The 25,687-nt window shown below is 36.9% G+C and overlaps 1 protein-coding gene across 1 annotated transcript in view; it reads left to right on the top strand.

Annotated features, from left to right (window-relative positions):
- Positions 1-2,859: 2,859 nt before the first annotated feature.
- KCTD11 (potassium channel tetramerization domain containing 11) overlaps positions 2,860-25,687 on the top strand; it is a 37,999-nt gene continuing 15,171 nt past the window's right edge. The window contains exon 1 of the mRNA XM_044077027.1: positions 2,860-3,991. Within this exon, the coding sequence (XP_043932962.1) occupies positions 3,167-3,976 (810 nt within the window). The 5' untranslated portion in view covers positions 2,860-3,166 and the 3' untranslated portion in view covers positions 3,977-3,991. The remainder of the gene's footprint in view (positions 3,992-25,687) is intronic.

The following is a 25,687-nucleotide window of genomic DNA, read 5'->3' as shown; positions in this document are numbered from 1 at the left end:
TATGTATATGAGTGTGTGTGTGTGTGTGTGTGTGTGTGTGTGTGTGTGTGTGTGTGTGTGTGTATATATATATATATATATATATATATATATATATATATATATACTCACACATAGACACACACACATGAACACACACACACACACACACACACACACACACACATATATATATATATATATATATATATATATTATACTTAAAAGTTAATTGTGTCTGTATGAATGTATCCAGATAATGTATAGATAGACAGGTGTGTATATCGTTGCCGGTCATAATATTGACTGTGAGAAGTGCAGGCAGTATCAGAATGTTGACGGTTCATTTTGTAGACACAAGTGAGGGGCTTGGTGTTAGGGTTGGGAGTGGGTGTGAAAGTATTGGTATGTAAAGATTAGAGGAAGCGGATAGCTATAGTGTTTTTTATGTGTGTTGGTCTTGGCTGTATAATTCTGAGCCTGTTTTGTGTAACATTAGTAGTTATGTTACAAAAAGGATTTTTCTAAGGAAAGATGCAGAGATGGGATTAGGAATAGGGTCTGGGCATATTAGTAAGGTGGTGTGGGGGGGCTTTCTATAACACTACCACTATTTAGACAAATGATGCCTGATGATATTGTTAGTATCACTTTTTATTTTATGTTAATTTTGACTGAAATCTGATTGGAAAAGTTGACTACTTGCCTTTTTTATATTAAGCAAATGTGGTTTGTTTGTTTGTTTTTGTTGGTATTGTGTTTTCTGTACTTTGATTTGTCAGTATTATGAACTGTCAGTATTTAGGTGTTGATATCATTAGTTTTGATATTTTGCTATGTCAGTGTTTTTAAATACATTCTTATATATATATATATATATATATGTGTGTGTGTGTGTGTGTGTGTGTGTGTGTGTGTGTGTGTGTGTGTGTCCTTGCATGTATATAGATAGATATAAAGGGAGAAAAATATATCTGTATAGATATATATGTATATGTAGATATAGCTCTATATATTGCTTTTACCCTTGCTGTTCCTGGATTATGGAAAGGGTCCACAATGGCTCAAGCTTCTTTTACACATTTTCCGTTCTTTGAAGCATTCTGTTTGGATAGCCTGTTAATACCTAACTGCAACAGAGGGACCACACTAAATGTTGCAGTTTTATTAAATAACATAAGCAGGTAAAAATTATGTGTGCTGGGACTCCATGCTGTTTAAGTTGCCGTTTCTCTTCCCAATGCATGCTGTTACTCTGGGAACTTATGAACAATAAATAGGGTTGCTACTGTTAGCAGTGAAGTTCCTCATTCTGTTGTAGCTGTTTTCAGACACAGATGCTCCACTCTGTTTGTATTTGTGAACATCCCATAGCTTTTGTTTATCATGCTTAACTGGCAACCATTGTTTTGATTTACTCAGTGTTTGTTAGTCCTTGACAACCCCTGGACCTACCAACAAGCTAGTAGTACAAGGCAGATACCTTAAACTGGTCAAGGCTCATACCATTCTATTAAAGGGACAGCTGTATGTAAGACAAACAAAATAAGTTGTTAAGCTGCAGGTAACATTTACTGTTTCTGACTCATACCCCTGTAACAACCAGTGCAGCCAGATATACTCTGTATCCTCAATTGCCTATTTCTTTCCATCAGAATCATTATGGCTCATACAGGCCAGAACATGCTTGCAACTGCTCTTGCAAAACAGATCTGCACACAGCTTGCATGGAACCAGCTTCTGTTTTTCCAAAGCCATCCAAAACTGATAACTGTGTAGGAGGCAGCATCTATCGATATTTTTTATAAGCAAAGGTGGTTTTTAATTCAAATGTGAAACTTGTGATAACAGTACTGCTCTCGGACCCAGTTTTAGGCAGGTTCCTGCTATAATGCATTTCCTGAGGCACTCAAACTAAAAAAAAAAACATAAAATCCAAAAACATCTCCAGACATTATTTTGATTTAAGTGTAAATACATAGATATGTTATGTTGTCATCTGTGTAGCTAGAACAGTAGCAGTATTGAGATTGTCTGCAATCTGTCTGTAAGTATGGAAATTAGAGTACCTTACACACCTGAAGCTTTATTTATGTATTCTTTGGCAACCACATGACCACCGCCTCTTTATAGGGCAAGTATAGAGCCTTTATTCAGACCCTCAACTGTACAGATTTTTGCCTCGTATTTTTAATTTGTTTCTAATAAATTTTTTTTTTTTTCTGGCAAATCACTGAGGACTGAAGTCACTAAATAATGACATACATTTGCGTGTCAGATTTCATATTCTTCAGAAAATGCAGTCTAACACAAATTCTATTATTCTTACAACTTTCTAAGTTTCAAAGAGCAATATTTATAATCTGTCCCTATTTTTGAGCCGTTGTTCCCTCAGTATTTTAGGGGTTGTCCAGATTTCTTGTTCTAAGAGACTGAGAGCTATGCAACAGTGAGAAATAAAACCAAGTTCTACAACAAGTACCTCATTACCTGAAACACAGGTAAAAGTATGTATTTCATTTTGAGAATGGAATGGGTTTAAACAATTCAGTTAAGTAATAAATGACAGAGGGGTGTGCAGAATAACATAAGGGAGTCAGCTTCCCCTCTGCACTACCATTACCACACTAAAGAATAAAATGTTTTGTGAGGGAATTTAGTGAAATGTTTAATCCCTGTTTCTTTAAGGTCAGTTCCTCTGACTGAAACCTTTTGAGATTCCACCTACTCAGAATGTAATATGATCCCTTGGAATGTCTGTGGCACTCTTGGAATCCTTGCTGTCTACAGATGCTGTTTATTTACCCATGTTAATTCTTCATTCTGTCATTCATTTTGAAGTCTGGTTCACTTTTGAGAGAGAGAGAGAGACAGAGAACATGTTGCCAAGCCTGTGTTTATGTAGTTGTGAAGAGTAACACGTAGAAAGGGCTGTGACTGAAGAAGTTGTGCTAATATTCTGTGGGAATTATAGTTGCTTTCTGTGTGATGTAGTGAGTGCTGCTGCTTCCTGTCATCCCTCATGGCACGTTGAGGAATGCGGCTGATTTCTTCATGACGTAAACAGGATTCCCATCCTTTCGAAAACATCGGCAGACAGTGCACTGATTCATTCTTAATCTACTTCAAATTCCTTAAAATACTAGTTGCAAAAAGTTGTGGACTCCATTACTGAAACTGGAATTTGATGGGTTCAGATCAAGCAACCATAGACTCGGTTATAACTCTGAATGTTGGTGGTAGCCTATATACCACCACCCTTGAAACCCTAACTAAGTACCCCAATTCCATGCTTGGGGTAATGTTCAAAGGGCAGCTCCCAACCATGACAGATAGTCATGGGAGGTATTTCATTGACAGAGATGGAAAGGCATTCCGATACATCCTAAACTACCTGAGAACAAGCTTCTTGGACCTCCCGGAAGACTACAGTGAGACAGAACTTCTAAAACGAGAAGCTGACTTCTACCAGATCCAGTCCCTACTTCAGGAGATCTCACTGTGGGAGTCTCAGAAGCTAAAAGCAAGACAAAATGCCATCTTACACTTTGACAGCATCAGTGATTCAAGGCTGCTGCACTTTAACTTGAAAAAGGAACCTGGAAACTATGAGCTGTCAAACTGTATAATCCAGCTTATTACTGTGAACCTATTTTGTACTGATTATGCAGTCGTACAGTTACTCTGTAACAGCTTCGTATATGGAGATGAAGAACCTCAACATGCACATGACTGTGAAAATCACCTGATGCTGCAATGGGCACCCCGGCCAACAGAACTGCCCTTACACCAATACCAGAAACACAAATTCCGTCCGCTCAAGGTTTACCCAGATGGCAAAGAGGTCCTCAGTATTAGTGATTTTGTGAAGGAGCTGCTGATGTTTGTTGTAAAACAGGGCTTTCAAGTAGATACCCTATTTCCTGACCCTGCTGATATTCTAAACTGCCATTCCTTACGATTCGTCCGATATGGATCTCACCATGTTCTGCAGTAACTGTATGATTCAAAGGTACGTTTTAAATGTACATGTGTGTACATACACACACATGCATATATACATTATATATATATATATATATATATATATATATATATATATATATATATATATATATATATATAGGTTCAATGTGTTTAATCGTACATTTCTTACATCGAACATCTTGTTAGGAAGATTGATTTGTTGCACTGCTAGTTTATCAAAGGATGCTGGCATTTGTTTTGCAAGATCTCAACACAGTGGGGAGTGGGATTTTGCCATTCCCCCACTGTTTTATGGTCTCTGAGGTTTTATATTTAATTAGCAGGGGATGGATGTGCGGGGGGGGGGGGGTTGCACTCCCCATAAACATTCTTTCTTTTTTTTTCAAATAATTGAGTTTTAGCCATTTGTGGTCAATATAGTGTATGTTGAGTTAGTAAGCCAGTGCTGTTGTGAAATGTAATTATATGTGTGCATGTGTATATAAATATATATATATATATATATATATATATATATATATATATATATATATATATATATATACATACACACACACACACACACACACACACACACATATATACTGTATGTATGCATACATATATAGATATATGAAAACATAGATGTATAAGTATAGATATATATTAATTAGTAAACTATGGAAAAATGAACCACAGAGAGATGAATCTATTCTTTAAGTACATTGTAGCTAAGCTTCCTGGAGGTTCTTTCATCCCCAGAAGATACATTTATCTCAGCAACACATCTTTTAATGGTCTAATAAATAGTATACCAGAAAATAATCAAATAATGAAGAAGTTAAAATATCAGAAATAATTATTTGGATTTTATTAAAAGAAAACTTGCAAGAGACTTTTAAATGGGGCTTTTGATGACCCAGAACTAAACAAGTTACATAAGACAAAGATGCAAAGGCTGCTTGTAGATCTGTTGGTCACAGCAGTGTGGGGACCAGTACATTGCTATTAGTTTTAAGATGCTCATGTGCATATGTAACCAGCACAAAATGAGATGTTTCAGAGGTGATTTTAATGGCAGTCACAGTGGTATAACCAGCAGAAACCATGATTTCCTTACATCTGAAGAACCGAGTGTGGCACATCATTGTTTGTATTGCAGCACTTGTTTCTGCAGACCCCATCTTAAAAGGATACATATAATATTAAAACCGTCGATATGAAAACAGCAACAGTGATTCAGAATGCATAGCAGTGTTTCTGGGAAGACAGGGAAAACTAATTTTGGTTTATTTTTCACTGAGGATTACTTACTTTAGCGCCTGAATACTTACATCAAGTACCTTTGTCACTCCTACGTGTAATAGCACTTATCTGAAAGTGTCAGAAGAAAAAGTACCCAAGTATGAGAATCTGCGCTGAGGGAGTGAGAGGTGCAATGTACAGTTCAGGGGCAGTGCAAGTGCACATTTGTCCTCACGGAACAGAGGTATTACTTTAAAAAAACATGCAAAAATGTATTGATAACGAAGTGATGGGTTTTAGAACATATGTGATTTATAAATGGCAATTTGAAAAAAATGTGAATTAAAGTAAAAGTGTGTTGCTTTGTAGGTGCGTCAGAGAAGCTGTATGTGGCATCTTATAAAAAAGAATCTACAGTCATATTTAGATATATTACCAATACTTGTAACCCCATATGAATTGCAGAAGGAGTTATTACTGGGCACATTGCGGGTACTGCGAAGAGCACTCCTGGCTGACATCAAAGATTGAAACAATACTAATTTCATGAACTTTAATTGTACTTTGACTTAGGAATGGGATCCATTCCCGTCATGGTATTAGAAACCCAAAAGACTTGAAGAAATGAAAAAAGGGGCAGGGTGGAGAAGGCAAAACTTACCAGTGTTACAGGAATAGCCACTTAGTGTGGAAAAATACAAAATAATGCACCCAGAAAATAAAAATGCAGAGAATAAAACAATGGAAGATTAAGTACTTTCAAAATCATAATCAGGAAGAGGAATTAATAGAAAGGATTAAGTCTCCAAGCTGTTACTGAGTTGGTGTTTGTAGCCAAGGATAAGTGATTTAATTTTTCCCACCTCCATTTGCTTGCTGTGTAACTCTGAGCAACTCACTTAACCAGGCAGTGCTTCTGGGATGCCTCTGAAAAGGGTCACTTGTGTCCAGTGGGCTTACATGGTTAACAAATGTATTAAAACAAAAATGTCTTGGAAATGTGAGAATTCATAAAAAACATAAGGATTCTAGGGAAGACGTTATTACTGAAATGGCAGGAGTTGCTTGCTTTCAGAGTGACCACATCTATAGTAATGTACAGATTTTTTGTTAATCAGATCACCCCACAATACTCAAGTTCTCCCTTTTGGGTATAACCCATGACTATTATCTGGTTAAGTGCCTTGCTCAATATAAATCAGTCCAGCAAATAGCAACTGAGAGACTCAACCCCAGGACTGTAACATTAGTCTCATTAACAGCTCGTTTGCATACAACTGGTAAATCTACAGTCCTCACTTCTATAAGGACTTAGAAAAGGCTGACTATATATTAAGGAAGCCTATCAAAATGGCACAGGGTGTATATCAGTACCCCTATATGGCAATGTTAAAGAAGCTTAATAAATATGCCTTTAAGAACAATAAGGAGGGAGGGAGTGGTATCATCTTTAAGCTGTTTTAGAGAAAAGAAATGAAGTCCTGCAAATAAGTGCAGCAACAAAGGTTACAATTTGAAATGAGAAGAAAGATGAGTGACCTGAGCGACCTGAAGAAATTGATTTCCAGAGAGGCTTGTGAGATGTTTGAATAGCCTTCCATAAAGCACAGTGGTTTAAAAAAATGGGAGCTCATGATGGCCAGAGAGAGAGAAATTCATGAGACTAACTCTGAGATCAAGAACAGATAAGGTAATAATGTATGTTAGCTTAAAGTGCCAAATTACCCGTAGGTTAGGGTAAAGAGTAAACCAAAGGGGCCAAAATGATTTTTAACCAGGACGCAAGCTTTTTTTCTTTCTCTTCCTAACAATGAAGTTAGCAGAGTTGCTGGATGTGTGGGCCTTGTGTACTGTCAAAATTGGTGTTTCTGTGCATGGATCAGATCATAGATGAAAATGACCACAGTTAAATGTAAACTCCGGAAGAGTTAGGTAATTTTCTAGCAGTTAATGTCCATAAGCAGCCAAGGTGATGTCTCTTGGTTTGAGCTTTGAAGGTGTGACCAGCATGTCTTAGTGTATTCCTTTGTCTGACAATTAGTACAGAAAATTAAGGCTATGAGGCTGGGGAGGGAGGTTGGCATAATGGTTAAGATATTTGCCTTACAGATGCAAGATACAGAGTCTGATCCTCACATAGGTTAATTAGCTAGGCTTTAAATGGCCCACAAGAGCAGTTAGCCTAGTACTAATCTATGAAGTTATAAACCTATTAACTGCTTACCTTGGTCCATGGTTTTATTTCCCAAGCCTCTGTTTCTCTGAGCAAGTCACTTAACCAGTCAGTGCTCTGGGGACAATCAGGAAGTTGGGTTAGGCTTCTCAGAGGTCTTCTCAACTCTTTTCTTAATTACCTATAAACCCATAGGTTGTGTTATGAAGAAAACCTTACTAGACAAAAAAGGTTGCTTTTTTCAGTGCCTGATGTTTTATTGCTCAAATGTTGAAGTAGTAATGTGATTTGTTTGAGTATTTTTAGTCAACTCCATTGAAATCCAACCCCCCCCCCCGCCCCAGACAATTGTATTGTGGGAGTGCAAGCTTAGGTCTGCCAGGAAAGGAATGACTTTAGAAGTTGGTGAATAGAAGCAACTTCTGCTCCCTTCAAAGACTACAGGAATATAGGCTTTGATCTGGGAGGTCTACACTAGCAACGCTGTATAATATTTTCCCCAGGATGGCTATTCCTGTCCAACCACCTGAAAAGCTGCTAGATTGCACTCCCAGTAATTGTTATGGGCCACAGTTTTAGCACTTTTTATCAATGCCCCCAAGAACAGGAGACTAACCCACTCTTTCTCCTTTAAGTAGTCACTCCACACACTAAGCTTTATCTGATGCCAAGCTACTGCCATTGCAGACAGAACCTATTTCTTTGCATTAATTGGCTAACAGCCAAAGTTGAAAATTAATGTCAAAATGAAAAAATGGACTTCAGATTAAGGTTGTAGGTATCACCTTTGTTATATACTTTAAGGAATATCATTGTTTTATTCCTTTATTAAAGTGATTTGTAAATGAAAATAAATTTTCCTGTGCAACTTTTCTGCTATCAGCTAACATTTTCACTTTTTCAGTATTGAAAAAAAAAAACACCTTTAAAAATGACATTTTCCACACGCCGATGCTACAGAATGTAAACAATGAACTTTAACCTCTGTGACATCAGCATTCATAGACTTTAATGATCCCATCATCACACGAGTAATGTGTCCATTAGTTTATGGATTTATGCTAAGTTTATGCTATTCTGAAGGTGACATCACCATAGTATAACCTAAATTTATTTTGACCATGGTTTTAATAAAAGTGTGTGAAGCTTTTCACTGAAATACTGTTGAAGAAAGTGACAAGTAATAGTGTAGAAAATCCTTTCTGACACTTACACTGTCAGATGCTGTGAAGTTCATCTGAATATCCTTTAACCAGATAAGCACACTGAAAAACAGTACCTTCTTTCAGGGGCCACTTTGGAATGCTGTCTATAATATGATTTGCTGTCACATCCTATACAGGTGAAGCCTAAAGGAATCAAATGTAGGTGTACTGAATGAAGGGTGTTACCAGCTCATCACATTAGCTTTGTGTGAAAGTACAGGACAAACAATTCTCCCTCAGCAGTTAGCATTGCTGGCTCACAGACCATGCTTCTCCAGTTCAGATCTTGGTTGGAGTTCCTTCTCTGCAGAGACAGTATGTCTCCCTAGTGTATGCATAAGTTTGCACTAGGTGCTCTGATTTCCACCCAGTCTTCCAGATTTCTCATAAGTGTGAATGCAGTGATAGGCTTCTTCTCCCATGTGACCCTGAAATTAATTGAAAAAGATAAGTGGTGAATGAATGAGCGACTGAATGTCTTGCAAAATCATGTTTAATTATGTATCACATCTTAATAAGTTGCGATGCAAAATATCACTATAAAAACATAAATGACACAAAACACCAGCATAAGAAGGTGTAATGCATAATATTGCAAAAAGCTAATAAAACATAATTTTGACAGAGGGGGCATCTCCAGTTTCTAAATTTACAACCTCTAAGATTGCACAAACTAGAAGAAGGTAATTAATAAAACACTTCCCTTTCCCCCAAGTTGTGCAACCACAGAGATACCATTAGCATTCCTGGAACAAGCGCATTCTTCAGATTTACGCACCATTGACAACAAAAGCATTTTCAATCATACATCCATGACACTTGACGCATCAAAAACATGTTACAAAACAACTCGCTGCAATCCCATTGCAAGACTACACTGCATATGTTGGATGGAGGTACAGTAGAGAGTTGATTATCTGAACGTCGATTATCCGCAATGTCATTTATGAGAACCAGCCTTCCAAAGTTTATGGGTAGGAAAAATCATCAAGTTTAAATATGTAAACATTGTACTTATTCACTCGAGTATGTTTTTTGAGCTTGTAGCCAGCTCATTTGTGAAAAATATTCTTTATTGTCCACTGAAATCGCTGAATGGTTGAAAAGTGTATTCCTACATGCAATAAGAAACAAGAATTTAGTTTTTTATCCCGTTCAATTATATGTTTGATTATCCAACAGTATGATTATCCAAACTACCCTAGGTCCCAATTAGTTCAGATAATCGACTCTCTACTGTATCTGATAAAAGTGACAAAGGTTGTTATAGTCATTTCAGCAGATTAAACCTTTGCTTATTACTTTTGTGTTTTTCACTGTTGTTTTTTGTGTACTTTCAACAACATACTGTTTGTTAGCCACATAAATGGGCTGATCCATTGCAGACTCATTTCAGTCAAAATCCAGGCCATATTAAAAAGGAAAAATATGCAGCGTGCAATTAATTACATTAGGCATAGATTATTAGTTTCTTACTTTAATAGTGTACAATGCTGTTTGTTATACTGGTACTAATAACAGCAAATATGTTTCTGTACAGTGATTATTTTATTTTTAAGGAACAAAGTTAATCTCATTGCAAATTTAAATCTAACCCTCCTATTTTAGTAAATAGTGAAGACTGCTTAAAGGTACTAAGGTCAGTGTTTTTAATAAAGTCTTGTGGAAAGTGATTCTAGGTGGAGAAACCAGTGAAGAAACAACCTAATTCACTCCTCTTCATCAGCCTTAGTGCGGGGGGTGTGGTAGATTGCTAATAGTTGGGTGGGGTGCAAGTAGATAATGGTGGTCCTCATGCAGAAATTACCAGTGGTCATGACAGCTTCTCCTGATCACCATGTCTTATCATGAATGATGCTACATTGATGTCTTCTAAGATCATGGACAAAGAATAAAGGAAGGGAACTAAGCAAGCTTTTTCACTCCTTCTCTCTCTTTTAGGCAGACGCAAGTAGGAAGCATACCTCTCAACTGAGCAGATTTTCACAGAATGTCCAGATTTTTGCCTCATATTTTCAGTCTGTTTCTCATAAAATTGTGTTATTTTGATACATGACTGGCAAATCATTGAGGGTGGATGTCAGAAAATAATGGCAGGCATTTGAGTTATTGACTTCATAACCTTCAGAAAATTCATGCTAAATCAAAACATGTAATTTTATTAAATTTTTAAGTTTGTAAGAACAATATTTAAAATGTGTCCATATGTTTGGGCCTTTGTCCCCCCACTATTTATGGCTTTGTCCAAATTTCTTGGTCTAAGAGGTTGAGAGGTATGGTAGGAAGACACCTTATTTTGGCTGAAGTGTAATCACTTTATGTGGGTTCACTATTGGATCTGTCTTGCACATAGCTACCAAGATGGCTGACTGTGAAGGAGATGTTAAATATCAAGGATCTTCCACCTTGGGAAACCCTTTAATGTGGCAGAAAGAGCATACAGTATTGCTCTGTTTTTTTCCAACTCAATATCCAGTTGGACAGGTCAGCAAAGTTCTACTATCCACAATTAATGTTAAGATGAGACAGGCCAGTAAGACCAGAAATATCTGTTGTGATTATGAAAAAATGAAGACTCTATAAAGATCCTTAGAGACCCTAGAGTTGACCGATGCCTCAAAAATGAACAGGTTCTTAACATGAACTAAAAGGGTACAGTCAAACATGTCTGTAGACACATGAACATATACCATCAACAAGGCCCAATGTTTAAAGTGTATTCATTTGATGATTACCCACTGTCTCTGTTCAAGATTGGGAGGAGCAAGAGCATGTTCAGGCCCTGCCTGAGGTCCAGGCAGAGAACTTAATGCCGGATAGGATGTAAGTTTATCAAGGATGCTCATACATACCACACGCTCACATGCACAAATCCATGCTCATGTGCACATGTATGCACACACACACACACACACACACACACACACACACACACACACACACACACACACACACACAGACAAACACACACACACACACACACACACACACACACACACACACACACACACACACGCACACACACACACACACACACACACACACACACACACACACACACAGACACATACTAGTGCCAAATATGGAGACAGACAAGTTTACATACAGCATGCCTTTGGGGTGTGTAAGCAAAAAACAGCATTGAGAGGAAGACAGGACATATAGACTCTATATAGAGGACAACCCTGTTAAGAACCAAACTGGAGAACCAGAAGTTTGTCCACAACCCTTTCAAGGACATTAACTAAGCAGAAAAATAGGGAGGTAGACTGGAACTTGTAAGTCTGACTGCAGTATTTAGGGGCAGGTTTGACATTATTTGATATAGAGTGTCTCCAAATTTAATTGAAAGTTTAGTAGGGTTGTTCATTTGGAAAATTAATAAAGCTAGGTGGAGATGCCAGTGAAGAAGCCTTTAATAAAATTTGTGATGCAAGAACTCAGCAACTTTCCTTATTTCTGGTAAGCCAAGATACAGATTGGGAACGGATTGGAAGGTCATCTTGTCAAAACAGCCAGCAGTAGGTTCAAGTAATTTATTCAGTAACTGATAGGGAAGAGACAGCAAGTAGGGACTGTGTGCCCCATGGGTGCCAGAATCATAGAGCAAGGGGGAGGGGGAACCTCCCCCCACTTTTACAGCTGCAAGACCTGTTGCAAAAAATTAATGAAGTGGAGTTTTCATGCTAATGTGGATTCGCCCGCAGAAGTTAAAAACTAAACTAGCTGTTCTTGTTCTCGTTATGCTGCTGCTATTCTGTTGGTGCTGCCAGAGCCAGAGCCAGAGTCATGCCAGTAAGGAGAGTTATGTTCTTGTTATGATGCTCTCCTGTGTGTGTGTGTGTGTGTGTGTGTGTGTGTGTGTTTGTGTGTGTGTGTGTGTGCGCACGCGCATGTATAAAATGCCCCAGTTAGGTATACCTGGTGGTTAGTGTTAATAAGGCTCAAACAAGAGCCTCAATTCTCTACCCACACCACCACTTGTGATTCAGGGAGTTGAGTCCATAGCTCTCAACTGTCTGGATTTTCCCAGAATATTTGGCTCATACTTTTGATCTGTTCATCTTAAAATTTGTGGTTTTCTGGCAAATCAGTGAGAACTGAATTCACTAAATAATGATAGCCCTTTAAGGTTCAGTCTTCCTATCTTTCAGGAAACACATAGTAACACAAAACACTTTATTTTAGCAACTTTGTAAGATTATACAAGCAATATTTAAAATGTGCCCCTGGTTTTGGGCCTTAGCCCCCCCCCCAAAAAAAAATACATTTTGACTTTTTCTAGATTTCTTGTGCTGCGAAGTTGAGAGATTTAATTGAGTGTCAAATGGATTTTACAAGGAGCTGAGAGCTGCAGGAAAAGAGAAGTTTAGTGCTACTTATGCTAAGTTGGTTGCATTGTTGGTAGCACAACAGGTAGTATAGTTGCTTTTCATGCAGAAGGCTGTGGGTTCTACTTTTACAGTATGCAGATGGAGTGCTGATACTGTATTGTGTTGTACTTTAAGGGGAGTGGATGCTGCAGTCCTATGAATGTCCTCCTTTGGAGGAGTTACCTAGTAACTATGTTTCTGTAATCAGTTTGCCATCCATTCCCCATTGCAAAATTACTAGCTTATCATTTTTAATGTAACATAAACAATTTATTATTCAAGGGCAACAGGCACTTTGTAAATGAAACAATAAAATATAAAGTTGTTTGCTAGCAGTAACCTCTTCATTAGTTACAGATGCCTTTAATGTGGAATTATTTAGATGACTTACTTCTGCAGAGATTTTGCATATTTACTGATATTGGTGGATGACAGAAGTTTGAGTGGCCTTTTATAGTTGAAATTTTCTGAAATGGGTAGTTTTGTCATTACTTGTTCATACACTTTGTTTCATTGCTTACTAGAAGACTGTTCCTAACTACCAATTTAAAACACATTCTAACAAGTAGTACTGTATTATACAAGGAATATAATTTAATACAATCAGGTTAATACAATTAGGAAGGTGCATCAAATAATGCATACATGTATGCTTGTTCACAGGATGCAGAAGATCAAAACAGGGGAAGAGGCCAGTCACCAGTGGAGTCCCCCAGGGTTCGATGCTGAAACTTTTTCTGTTTGGCATATACATCTCAAAAGTAGAAGGAAATACCAAAGGGCTTTGGCCGACTAAGTTTGAGATGAGTGCAAGCTAGGAACAGTTATTGAATCCCCAAATGGCTTAGCCATCATGCAGAAAGGTTTGTCCCAAACAATAACTGTTGCCAGAATCATGAATTGAAAATAACTCTAAGAAGTACATTATTGTATTCTTTGGGAAGGCATCTACTCCAGGGAACTGCCAACATGACAATGCCCCATGAGAACTGACCCAGTTGTTTGGCATTTGGGAACTTGTGAGTACAGTGACCTAACTTTTGACCAACGTGTGCCCAGAGTCATAAGAAGGTCTTTCTATATTTCACAGCTTATAAACAAATTGATTTTGACTAGCTCTAGAGATGTTATTGTGATCACAAATATCGATTTTAATTTTGCTTTTCTGCCTCTTAAAACTGGTGACTCTTGGGGTAGGGTTTTAAGTCAATAGGGCTAATATTTAAAAAAAACTGTCTCTGATATTTTGGCTTTGTTCCTGTTGTTTATTTCTTCTCTATAAGTGTGAGATCCAAAGTAAATGTTTACCATAGAAAAGGTTTTGGTTGGTTGTTGGCTTATGGGCTAATCTGGTGAGCCAAATATCAGTATTTGTTTTGGAATCAAACTGTTTTATTTTATGTTTAGCCACCAAAGAAGTATAGCATTGCATTTGTAACAACAATAAACAAAGCAAGGCTTCAGTGTACAACATAGGTTCAATTTTGAATTAACATTTTCTAATTGGTCTTACCTATCCCATGACTGATAATTGTATATTAGCCTAGTGAGAATAATAATGATCATATACTGTAGATAATTTGAGGGGACCCCATGTAAGGCATGAAGCATTTAGAACTGTGTCTATCCATTAGATCCAAGTTGCATTTGAATATGGACAGGGATGAGCTACCGGTATAGTTATAAATCTTTGAGGTGGTCCCATGCAAGACCTATTGTTTAGGATAACATCTCAAAATCAAGTTTAGTTTCAATTCATGATTCTGGCACCAGTTAGTTTTGGGGCAAACCTTCCTGCATGATGGTTAAGTCATTTGGGAATTCAATAACTGCTTCTAGCTTGCAGTTATCTCAAACTTAGTCGGTAAAAGCCCTTTGGTAGTTCCTTCAACTTTTGAGATGTGTATGTCAAAGAGGGTATGCTTCAGAGGAAAAAAAATCCATTAAAACTGACATTACAGCCTGTGGTGTTCTATAAAACCGACCTGAAATATGAAAACAAAAGTGACTAATTTTAGCTTTTCTTATTTTCATATTTCAGGTAATTTCTTAGTAAAATGACAAGCTAAAACATCAGTGCTAACATTTATTTCCTGTTGGTAGCAAGTGTTTATAATCACTTTGTTTTATAAATTTTATAAGTTTGCATTTTGTCAGTCCACAATTGCTGCTCTAAATTTAGTTACTCTGATGTTCTTAAAGGAATATCATACCCCATGGTGCAGTTTGCTTAACAACAGTCCTTTTAAACACCTCTGCAGTAACAATAACCTGTATGCAATTTTATGCAACTCTGTTAAAAAATTGTCATATTGGAATTGTCAGACAGTGTCATTATGAAACCCCTCCACCCACCCTAGCCCTGATGTCATCCTTGTTTTTTTGCACGACTACAGTACTGCTGGCATGATTTCACTTTTGGTGAAGAATGAAACTAGGAAAGTTTCAGCCTGAATCATGATGAACAGAGAAGAATGAATAAAAGATTATACATCTAGGTGTGTTGTGAAAGAAGCTAGACAAGGTACAGAGCTCAGTCCTTTAAGTGGAAGTGCTTTTAGAGTATTTAGGTGCTTCCTCTGAATGGGGTGAAAGTATAGTTTGTACAACAAGAATGGGGTTTGGCAGACCTTCAAAGGCCTTGTCATTCTGCCTTAGGGATTATTACGCTTTGTTCTTACCTCAGTAAGCAAGTAAAGCCATTTTAATGTTGACCTTTAAGGTCAAACAATTTGTTTTTACTCAACTTTAATTGTATTTTTCGGTGTAACTACGATTCGGGTCTTGTCTTTGGCAGTGGCAGCATATTACTGAAACTGTTTGTTGCTGATGTTACTTTTGATTTCACAGTCTAGTGGTAAAGTAATAAACCCATCCCTGCAGCACCGATAATTTCAGACACAACTGAACTAATGAGTCTATGACTAAAGCTGAAGTACAAAAAATACAGTACAAATAAAAAGAAAATATCAGTCTTGTGACAGGCTGTAAGAAATCAACTTTTTAATATATGATAAGTAATCAGGGCAGTTGGAATATACAGTAAATATATGTTGAGTTTAGAACTTTTTTTAGCAGGATACAAGAGCATTATTAGCTGTGGGAGGCAAAAAAAAGGAGTAACATGCTTCGTTATTTGTATATAAATTATTAGCTCAGGGTTTCAACTTTGTGTTTTTTTTTTGTTAGACAATGGAATAGGTAAGCCTGTAGCTGGAAGATTAGTATTTGTGCTTAGTGGACATTCACTCATCTTGCCTAGGCAGTGTCTTTGCATAATGCCCAAGCACCTCTGGTTTAAAGTCAAGCTTAATGCTAGTTCACATTGTTTCTTTCACCTTTAGCTCAAGTTAAGTGCAGCTAGCTTTCCACAACAGTGCTCAGTCCTCTGCTACTACTGATGGTCAGGGTAAGTCAAATTAAGAAAACAGATCAAATACAACATAATCCTTGTAACTTGCTGTGAGAAGATCGCATATGTTTGTTCATTTGTTTATTTATGGATATATTTTAATTTTATTGTCTGGGTAGGTGGGTAGAAAAAATAATACTAATTAGTATCGCATAATAGCACTTACACCACAGTAACAGCAAAAACCCTACTAATGTAGTACAGTTCACACCGTAATAACAGCAAAAAAACTAATAATGTAGTACAGTTCACACCGTAATAACAGCAAAAAAACTAATAATGTAGTACAGTTCACACCGTAATAACAGCAAAAAAACTAATAATGTAGTACAGTTCACATGGTCACACCGCAATAACAGCAAAAACCCTACTAATGTAGTACAGTTCACACCGTAATAACAGCAAAAAAACTAATAATGTAGTACAGTTCACATGGTCACACCGCAATAACAGCAAAAACCCTACTAATGTAGTACAGTTCACACCGTAATAACAACAAAAAAACTAATAATGTAGTACAGTTCACATGTACAAATATAATATGACTGGTGGGCATTTTCAGAACATGAAGAGAAACAACATAAGTGAGAGCACTTAGGAAATAAGCTCAGTAATAAGTTACATTTTTAACATTTATGAGCAAAGAAGAAGAATAGAGAAATTTCAAAGAGCACCAGTTTTAAGAGTTTTAAAATTTTTGGAGTCATCACATATTTCTTAAGCTGTACTAGAGGAAAATAAAAGCATATGAATCACATCTTTAATAATATTTATAATACTGTGTACAAGCATAAATATGACGGACAGCAGGGAACTCCCCAGCTACATAAAACAAAGTTCATCACTGCGCATTTTCAAGCACAACTAAGATCTATGAATGGGAAACGTACAATTTACCTAGGACTGCCACCTGTAATACTAATGGACAGATTTAGCTCCTAAATTTGTTATCACATGCATGATCCTCTCAAATGTTCTATGGTATGATCCCTGTTATTCTTTTTAGGGGTAATATATAATTATCAACCATGGAATGGGTAAGCCCAGTCTATAATGACAAACTTCACCCTCCTCCTAGCACTTTTATCTACTTCCACTCTAACAATCTTATATAATCTCAAATCGTTAGCATTCCCCTTTTACCTATCTACCAGTCACCTACCTCTTCCTATCCCCCAGTCTTCACACAACCCCCCTCACTCTCTCTCATAAACACATTCACAACCACTCTGTCAAAAACCTTCCCTGTTAACTCAAAGCTAAGCTCTTCAAAGTCAACTTTCCAAAAAGTAAAACCTAAATGCTATCTATTATACACAAATTCTCCATATTCAATCCCTAATCTCTTGTGCCTGTTACTTGCAGGTGACCTTCACCCTAACCCAGGCCCAACTCCCCCCCCCCAAAGTAAAAACCTCCACACAGTACACCACTCCCCACTGCTATATCACAGCTAAACACACCTCTATATATTATTTTGACATGAAAAGCAGACTTAGTAAAACCACTGAATTCCACTCATGGATATCTGTTCACTCCCCAAACATAACAACTATTTATGAAACTTGGTTAAAACCCCATATTCCAGACAAAGGTATTCTACTCCCCCCCCACTGTCTACATCATCTTAAGACTTTATAGAATCCATAAAAAAGGTGGTGGCATTGCTATTATGTTCTCTGACCAACTTACCCCTCTAACTATCCCCTCTTCCACTGCTTCACCTGTAGAAATTCTTGTAGCTAACTGTAAATGGAATACTCACACCTCACTGAATATAGCTGTAATCTACATTCCACCTGGTGATAACATTGCAGTACTGGAAAGTATACTTTTCTCACTCTCCACTGACCTCCCCATTTAAACTGTAGTCCTTGGCGATGTCAACATCAACTGGTTAACTCTTTCCTCTGAGTCCCCCTCTGCCTCTATTAATTTACACGGCTTTATACAACTGATATCAACACCAATTTATACCTCTAAATCCACTAATCATTCATCTCTCCTAGACCGATTCCTAGTAAGACATCCTCAGAAGTATCATTTCCCTGAAACCCTACCAGATATCCTTAGTGACCATTGTCCTATTAAAGTTCTTTGTTATTCTCCACACATGTATAAGCCTCACAAGATCAAAGCATGTCAAAAATTAAACAACTTTGACACAAAGAAACTAAACAGTCAGCTATCAACTGGTCATTCCTTAGACACTTACCCCTTGATAATGCAGTAATGGAATTTAACAAAATATTCCTTAATATACTCAACTCCCTAGCCCCCATATGTAATATTAGAACAAAATCAGTCATATCCCCTTGGCTCACAAACACCACCTGCACCCTAATGTCTCAGAGGGACAAATCCTGGAAGCTCTGTACTAAACCCAAATTTGCCTCCCATTTTCAACAGTATAGACACTTATGCAACCTTACTAAAAAAGCTGTCACCAATGATAAGAGAAACTACTACTCCAACCCTCCTGACACACACCGAAACAACCCAAAGAAATTCTGGCATACAATTCACAATATCCTTCATCCTGGTAAACCCTCCTCTCCCCAACCTAGCTCTAAAAACACTCCTCTCCAAACTGCTACTAATTTGAACTCCTATTTTATAGACTCCATCAGTAAATTAATCAAGCATTCTATCTCAAACTGTTACTCTTACTTGACCCATCAACCCACCAGAAACTTCCAACACCCCACCTGCCTTCATCCTGAAAACTGTATCTACTATCTATATTTAATCTCTTCTTCTAAAACTTAAGCCATGCTCCCCCTCCATAGATGATCTCCCTCCACTCTTTCTTCAGAAAGCTGCAAACTCCATAGTCCTACCAATCTCCATTCTAATTAACTGATCTATCTCTGATGCTAAAGTCCCAGCAATCTGGAAAGAGTTCTTCACCCTACCCATCCATAAAGGTGGTAGTTCCACTGAGTTATCCAACTTTAGGCCCATAGCAATTCTGTCTCCTCTCTCAAAGATCCTGGAAAAATGTGTTCACAAACAAATTCTACTATACCTTATACAAGAGAATCTAATTACCACCACTCAGCATGGATTTCACCCTAGTCACAGTACCACTACTGCCCTCATTTCCTTTATGAACAGCATCTCTCAAGCTAGAGACCAGAACAAACTTGTCTCGTTTCTCTTTTTTGACCTCTCAAAAGCTTTTGACACTGTCTCTCACCCTCTCCTCTTAAATAAATTCTCTGGACTTAACCTATCTACCTCTACTATATCTTGGTTCTCTACCTACCTTAGCAATCGCTCCCAATCTGTGAAATGGCTTTCTGCTATCTCCTCAGAACTCCCTATAAAATGGGAGTTCTTCAAGGCTCAGTACTAGGCCCACTACTTTTTAGTATTTTTATCAATCAATAATCTACCTCCACTCCTCAGTCTTCTCTGGTACAGTTTGCTGATGGCTCCACAATCATCACCATTGTTGATACCTTCTCTGATCTGCATATTACAACTCAGAATTCCTTTTTGTTTATTAAAAAATGGCTCAACCAAAACCAACTAATTTGAAACCATAAGAAGACTAAACTCTTGCTTTTTGTCCCAGAAACTATGTATCATCTAAAACCTTTTTTCTTTATCTCTTCCCACAATAACATACTTATTACAGTCGATACTCACACCAAACTACTTGGCGTCATTATTGATGATCAGCTAAAATTTGACCAACATGTACTCAGTAATATCAAAAAAAAAAAAACAATAAAACTAGGACTGCTATACAGGAACAAAAACGTTTTTTGTCTAGTGATGCCAAGATTGCTCTATCTCAAGCCCTTCCAACCTTTCTCGATGGATCTCAAATACTCACCAACTTACAATATACTCTCCTTTCAAAATTAGATACCACCTGCAACAGGATTGTGAAATATGCTGCTGAATTCCCTTACTTTTCTCATCACTGCTTGGCTCTCAGGAAACTTAACTGGTTAGAGCTTCCCCATTACCTTCTTCTCTCTCAGCTTCAGATAATTCAGTCTATACTGCACCAGCCATCTTTCTGTCCCAGCTCCTACTCCTCCTACTCTCCATCTAGAACACTTAGAAGCTCTTATCAACATATCTTTGCTATATATAAGCCTAAGATCAACTTTGGCAAAAACGTCTATAGCTATTCACTAGCTGATAACCGGAATAAACTTCCATCTGACATTAGAATTATTAAATCCAAATATAAGTTCAGGAATGCATTAAAAAAATCTAAGCAATATTAGACTATGTCAATATAATCATCCCCCAGATTGATCTTACTTCTCTCTGTCTAACCTGTCTCCATCTCCCCTCCCTCACCTGTATCACCCTACTTCCTTCTCTCCCACCTTACTCACTGTATTACTCCTACTTCTTCCATCTTACAGTTTTCCTTAAATTGTCAGTTTTGTTTTATTTATATATTAGTTATGTCTTTATGTAGTTATGCATTGTAATGTCTATGTATTTGTGGAGCATTTCTCCCCGGGTCTCCACTGAAAAAGGGTTTCAGCCTAACAAATGTCAAATAAATAAATAATAAACAAATAAATAACCAAATGGGATAGGTTACTTCAAGCACAAAAACAGAAATTGGCTAGGCTTAAAATGGCCTGCAAGGGCAGTTAGCCTAGTACTTACCTATGGACCTATGAATAATCAAATGATTTCTTTATGCTGAGTTTGAAATATACATGTAATATATGTTAAGAAGCATTTATTCCTGAGAAGTAGCAGGACCTAGAAATGCAGAGAAAGAAAGAAAGAGAGAGAGAGAATGATTAGGGGATACTTGATTGTTGAGAACTGAATGGGTAGTGGGAATAAAACATAGAGTAGTAGAAAGTATAGATGGAAAATAGGATGAGACACTGAAAATAGTATTGTGTTGTGTCAACAGATATTATGGAGAACTGTCAAAATAGTAGCGTGGGTGTTCTTAGTATAACATGGAAGTACTAAGTAGTGCAAGATAAGAGAATAAGAAATAAGAAATTATGCTTTGTCATTGTAGTAACTATAGATGTAAGAATATAAATAAAAAGTATATTTATTTAGTTGCAAAAATACTTACTTAAGGGAAGGACTGCAACTGGGAGGGGAGTAACAATCATCCCAAAATGTTGTGTTTATCTTTATTCTTCAGGTAATCCAATAAATTAAATTGTTAGTGATCAAAGGTTCAAAAGGAATGAGTTCCAGGCTGCTGCAGTAATTGTCAAGAAGGACGTATCACCTAAGGTCTTCTTGAAGGGACAGCAAGCAAATATGAAGGCACTGTCAAAAGTGGCACAGAGGGAATATGTGTCATTCCTTATTTGCAGTTTATAGACAAGGTAAACAGCAGTATCTACTAAAAAGAAATAGAAATGTTAATGAGATGAAAAGAAGTGTTGCCCTCGCTGTGATTGGTAATCAAATGTATTACAAAGCAAGGCAGTGGTGGAGGCTGGAAGAGTTGAGAAGTCACAAATCTTGTTAATGGCAGTATGTAGGGTGTGCTATTTGAGAAGCTGAGTTAAAGTGTTTTGACCCAAAGGCCCTCTGAGAACACTGACTCCATAAATGCAGGGTTAACAACCTAGTTGTCCAGGTTTTTCTTAGAAATGTGTAGAGAATCTGACTGATGGATAAACAATTCAAAATAATAGACATGCATTGTGAAATCATTTCCTTTTGTCTTGAAACTTTTAACATAATATAACAATTTGTTGTGCCTGTGTATTTTCATTGATTTATAAATTTCCAAATGTAATGCTAGTCTCAGCTCTTCTTTCTTTAATGCCTTGTATACCAAACTTAAAGTACCCCAAAAGTACCTACAGCGTAGAGAATGAAGATCTAAGTTTTTGCATCTGTTTTCATGAGAGAACTTCACTGCTGATTTCCACTTCTTCATAAACTTTCTTTAGACAGACTCTCAGCATACCAATTTTCTTTTACTGTAGATGCAAAAAGAGCGGTTTATTCCAGTATAGGTTGTGCCATACATACACCATCCCTTGTACAGATATTGCTAAGTATGAGACTTTCTTGCTTCATAGCACTATTAACTACAATGTCTAAATGTTTGGAAAAGGAGAAGTTACTAGTTATTGCGATACCCAAATCCTTATATTCTGCTATTACACCTAAAAATTAATTTCAGTTTAATAGGCTATGTGTTAATTTTCTTACTAAAAATAATAACTTTGCATTTTTCTGTGCCAAAATTTGTCTCTTTAGATGCTCAGATGCAAATTTCTGAAAGGTAATTGTTTATTATATCACAGTTAATTTTACTAGAAATAATGATTCCTACCTTAGCACCATTTGCATATTTATTTAACCAACATGACTTATTTTTGGGAATATTAGCAAAGTCCAGATTAAATAACATTATGTATCCAGTACTGAGCCCTGTGGGACACCATAATGAACTTGTGCTGCCTTAGATGTATAACCCTGGATGGTGACAGATTTACTGTGCCCTGTTAACTAGTTACATATCCATCGAATTAAGTATTAGATCCATACCTAACCATTTATGTATTTCCTCATGTAGCAAGGAATATTTGATCTCATAAGTAAGCATATTCACTCTTTAATACCTTTCCAGCTTTGAAGGTTAACAATAGGAAAAATGATATGAAAATTTAAGTTGCTTTAGTGTTTTGCTTCTTATTTAGTCTGTATGAGGAGTAAATGAGAGTTGCTCATTCAGTGTGACCCTGGAGTATTTCTGCTCAGTTATTGCAGAGACTGAATGGCCAAGATGGCCCATTACTTTATAGAATAATTTCTGACAATTGTTAAAGGTATCAAATAACATGGAAGATTACAAGTTATTATTAGTAACACGGTTGTTGTTAACAAGATGATTCTAGCTGTGATCAAAACTATTTTGTAATTTATTTATATGTCATTGAATGATGTCCTGAAAGCTAGCATGATTATGTAATGTACATATAGCAAGCAATTAACAAGGGATAGGTTTAATGGCAACTTATTAATACATATGGAGAAGAGTAACAGGCCCAGGACTGAGCCCTGGTAGACACCTGTTTGAAGCACACTGTCACATAAAGAAGCTCTGACTGGAAATACAAACATTTAACTGCAACTTCTTTATAGCCAAGCTGGGCTAATGTCCAGAGAAGTGGAGCTTGATTTCTGTTTCAAAAGTTCTTATGATGCCAATGAAGACAGCACAAGCAAAGTGTCTTTCCTTCATGGCTTCATGTATTTAGTTCTGTGTCTATCACTATCAGTGCATTATAACCAGGTCTGAAGCAATTTTTTTTTTGTCAAAGTAGTCATATTTAGGAATATATTGAATAAACTGATCATACAGAAACATTCTAGGACTTTAGCAAAAGGTGAAAGGATTGTTATAGGCCTAAAGTCTGATGGAGCCATGGGGAGAAACCTTGGGTTTAGATGTGTTAATGAAATATTCCCAGCTATAGGGTAAGGTTTTCCTTTTTTTAAAGCTGAAAATTAACTAGCAGACTCACTCAGAATCATTTGAATATATGTCAGCAGACGGAGTTTTGACAACTCAATTACTGCAAGATGGAGACAATTCTCTTGGCTGAATCTCTGTAAGCAGTTAGTCATCTGAAGAAACAACAGAGTCACTGCAGTAGTCAACAAAAGACAGAAAGTCTGAATTCCTTTCAGCTGTACTGTTATGTAATGAAGAACTCAATAAACCAAAAGTATATTCTGTATACAGAGTGGAGGTCCAACACAACACTCCAGATGAAAACCAAGTATAATGCCAGAATCACAGTATGTCAGTGAAAGTCTAGGTCTAAGAACCAGGACAGCTGGTCTTTATGCATGACAAGTCATACTTCAGTCCCGTTTTAAGATTTCATTGAATTACTTTCAGTTAGTAACAGTAATATGTTCCACTGTAAAATGCACCTAAGAATGCTATTCTACCCTTAGGGATTTTAGTGTAGTGTTATATTAAATTTGGAAGCATAACTTTAGTTGCTTCCAATATATGACATTTTAACTGTGGCACACTGAAACACCTGCATCTAGATGCTGTGCATAAAATGCCATGTCTCACTTGGGATTTCAAAATGAATTTTTTAGGCAGTAACAAAAGAATGTTCAGCCACAAAATGCACTTTAGACTGATATTCTATCCTTAGGTATTCCAGTGCAGTATAACATTAAATTTAAACCCTTCACTTTAGTTGCTGTAAGCCACAGCACTTTATGTATGGCATGCTGAAGATATAAAAATGTATATGTTTTGTTATGAGATTTGTAAGACTTGTATTTCTGGTGCAGTGGCAAATCAATAAAAGGTATTTAAAACCACTTGTATATTATACATACTGAGTGGAACTTCAGCATGTCACTTATGATGGAAGCAAAGAATAATGCAAACTGCCAGACTTTGATAGCAAAAGCTTTTGGGCATGTACATCTGGCCACATCTTATCTCACTTAATAGTTTTTTATGAATCTTTCAGGAAGGAACAACAGAGTATTCAGTTAGAGAATGTAACTAAGACTGCTATTCTACCCTTAGGAATTTCAGTGCAGTACAGGTCTGAATCTGACCACAGTCTTTTCTTTCTCCCGAAATGGCATAGATCCTATAGTAGTGGGAGGAACAACAGGGTTAATAAGAGAATATACCATGTTATAAATAAATTGTATGTAGAACTTTTACTTCTAATTAATGCTCATTAAACATTCATTCTTGGTTATTAGTTTATTCTGCTGAGCAAAAGTTCAATACATCATCCAAAATGTCATACTATACTGTTGCATATGGACACCTGCACCTGGAACTTATGTATAGTAAATCAGTAACAATGGATGTTGACCTACAAAGTGCACCTTATCCTGCTGCTATCATACCCATCAAAACTTCACTACCATTCAGCACTGAATACGATGCTACTGCTTTATCTGCCTGAAACATGGCATTGTAGCCTCCGCATGTTATGGCTATGAAAATATATTTTGTCATTCAAAATATATAGAATTTATAATGAAAACTCCACAAAAAGTATTCTAGACCATCATTATGTTCTGCATGGTGAGAAGAATTTTTAGTACAACAACCATAATGTCATCCAAATTGTCAGACTATGCCAGTGAAGGCTTAGAAGCCAACTATTCTTGAACCTTTGTACAGAAGGGCATACCTCAGACTTGGCACAGTGACAACAGACTGTTTTGCTACACTATAATCTAAGACTGATAGTCTCGCCACTGGAATTTTAGGGCAGCTCAAAGTTGAATTTAACCTCACCACTTTATCTGGTTGAAGGTATGCTGTTGTAGCTAGGTTATAATACAGTTGAAAATCTATAGTTTT

This window comes from Protopterus annectens, chromosome 7.part0, assembly GCF_019279795.1.
Source record: "Protopterus annectens isolate FY-2018-M chromosome 7.part0, PAN1.0, whole genome shotgun sequence".
Lineage (NCBI taxonomy): Eukaryota > Metazoa > Chordata > Ceratodontiformes > Protopteridae > Protopterus > Protopterus annectens.
The sequence above is the reverse complement of the archived record's forward strand: the minus strand, read 5'-3'. Positions and strand labels throughout refer to the sequence as shown.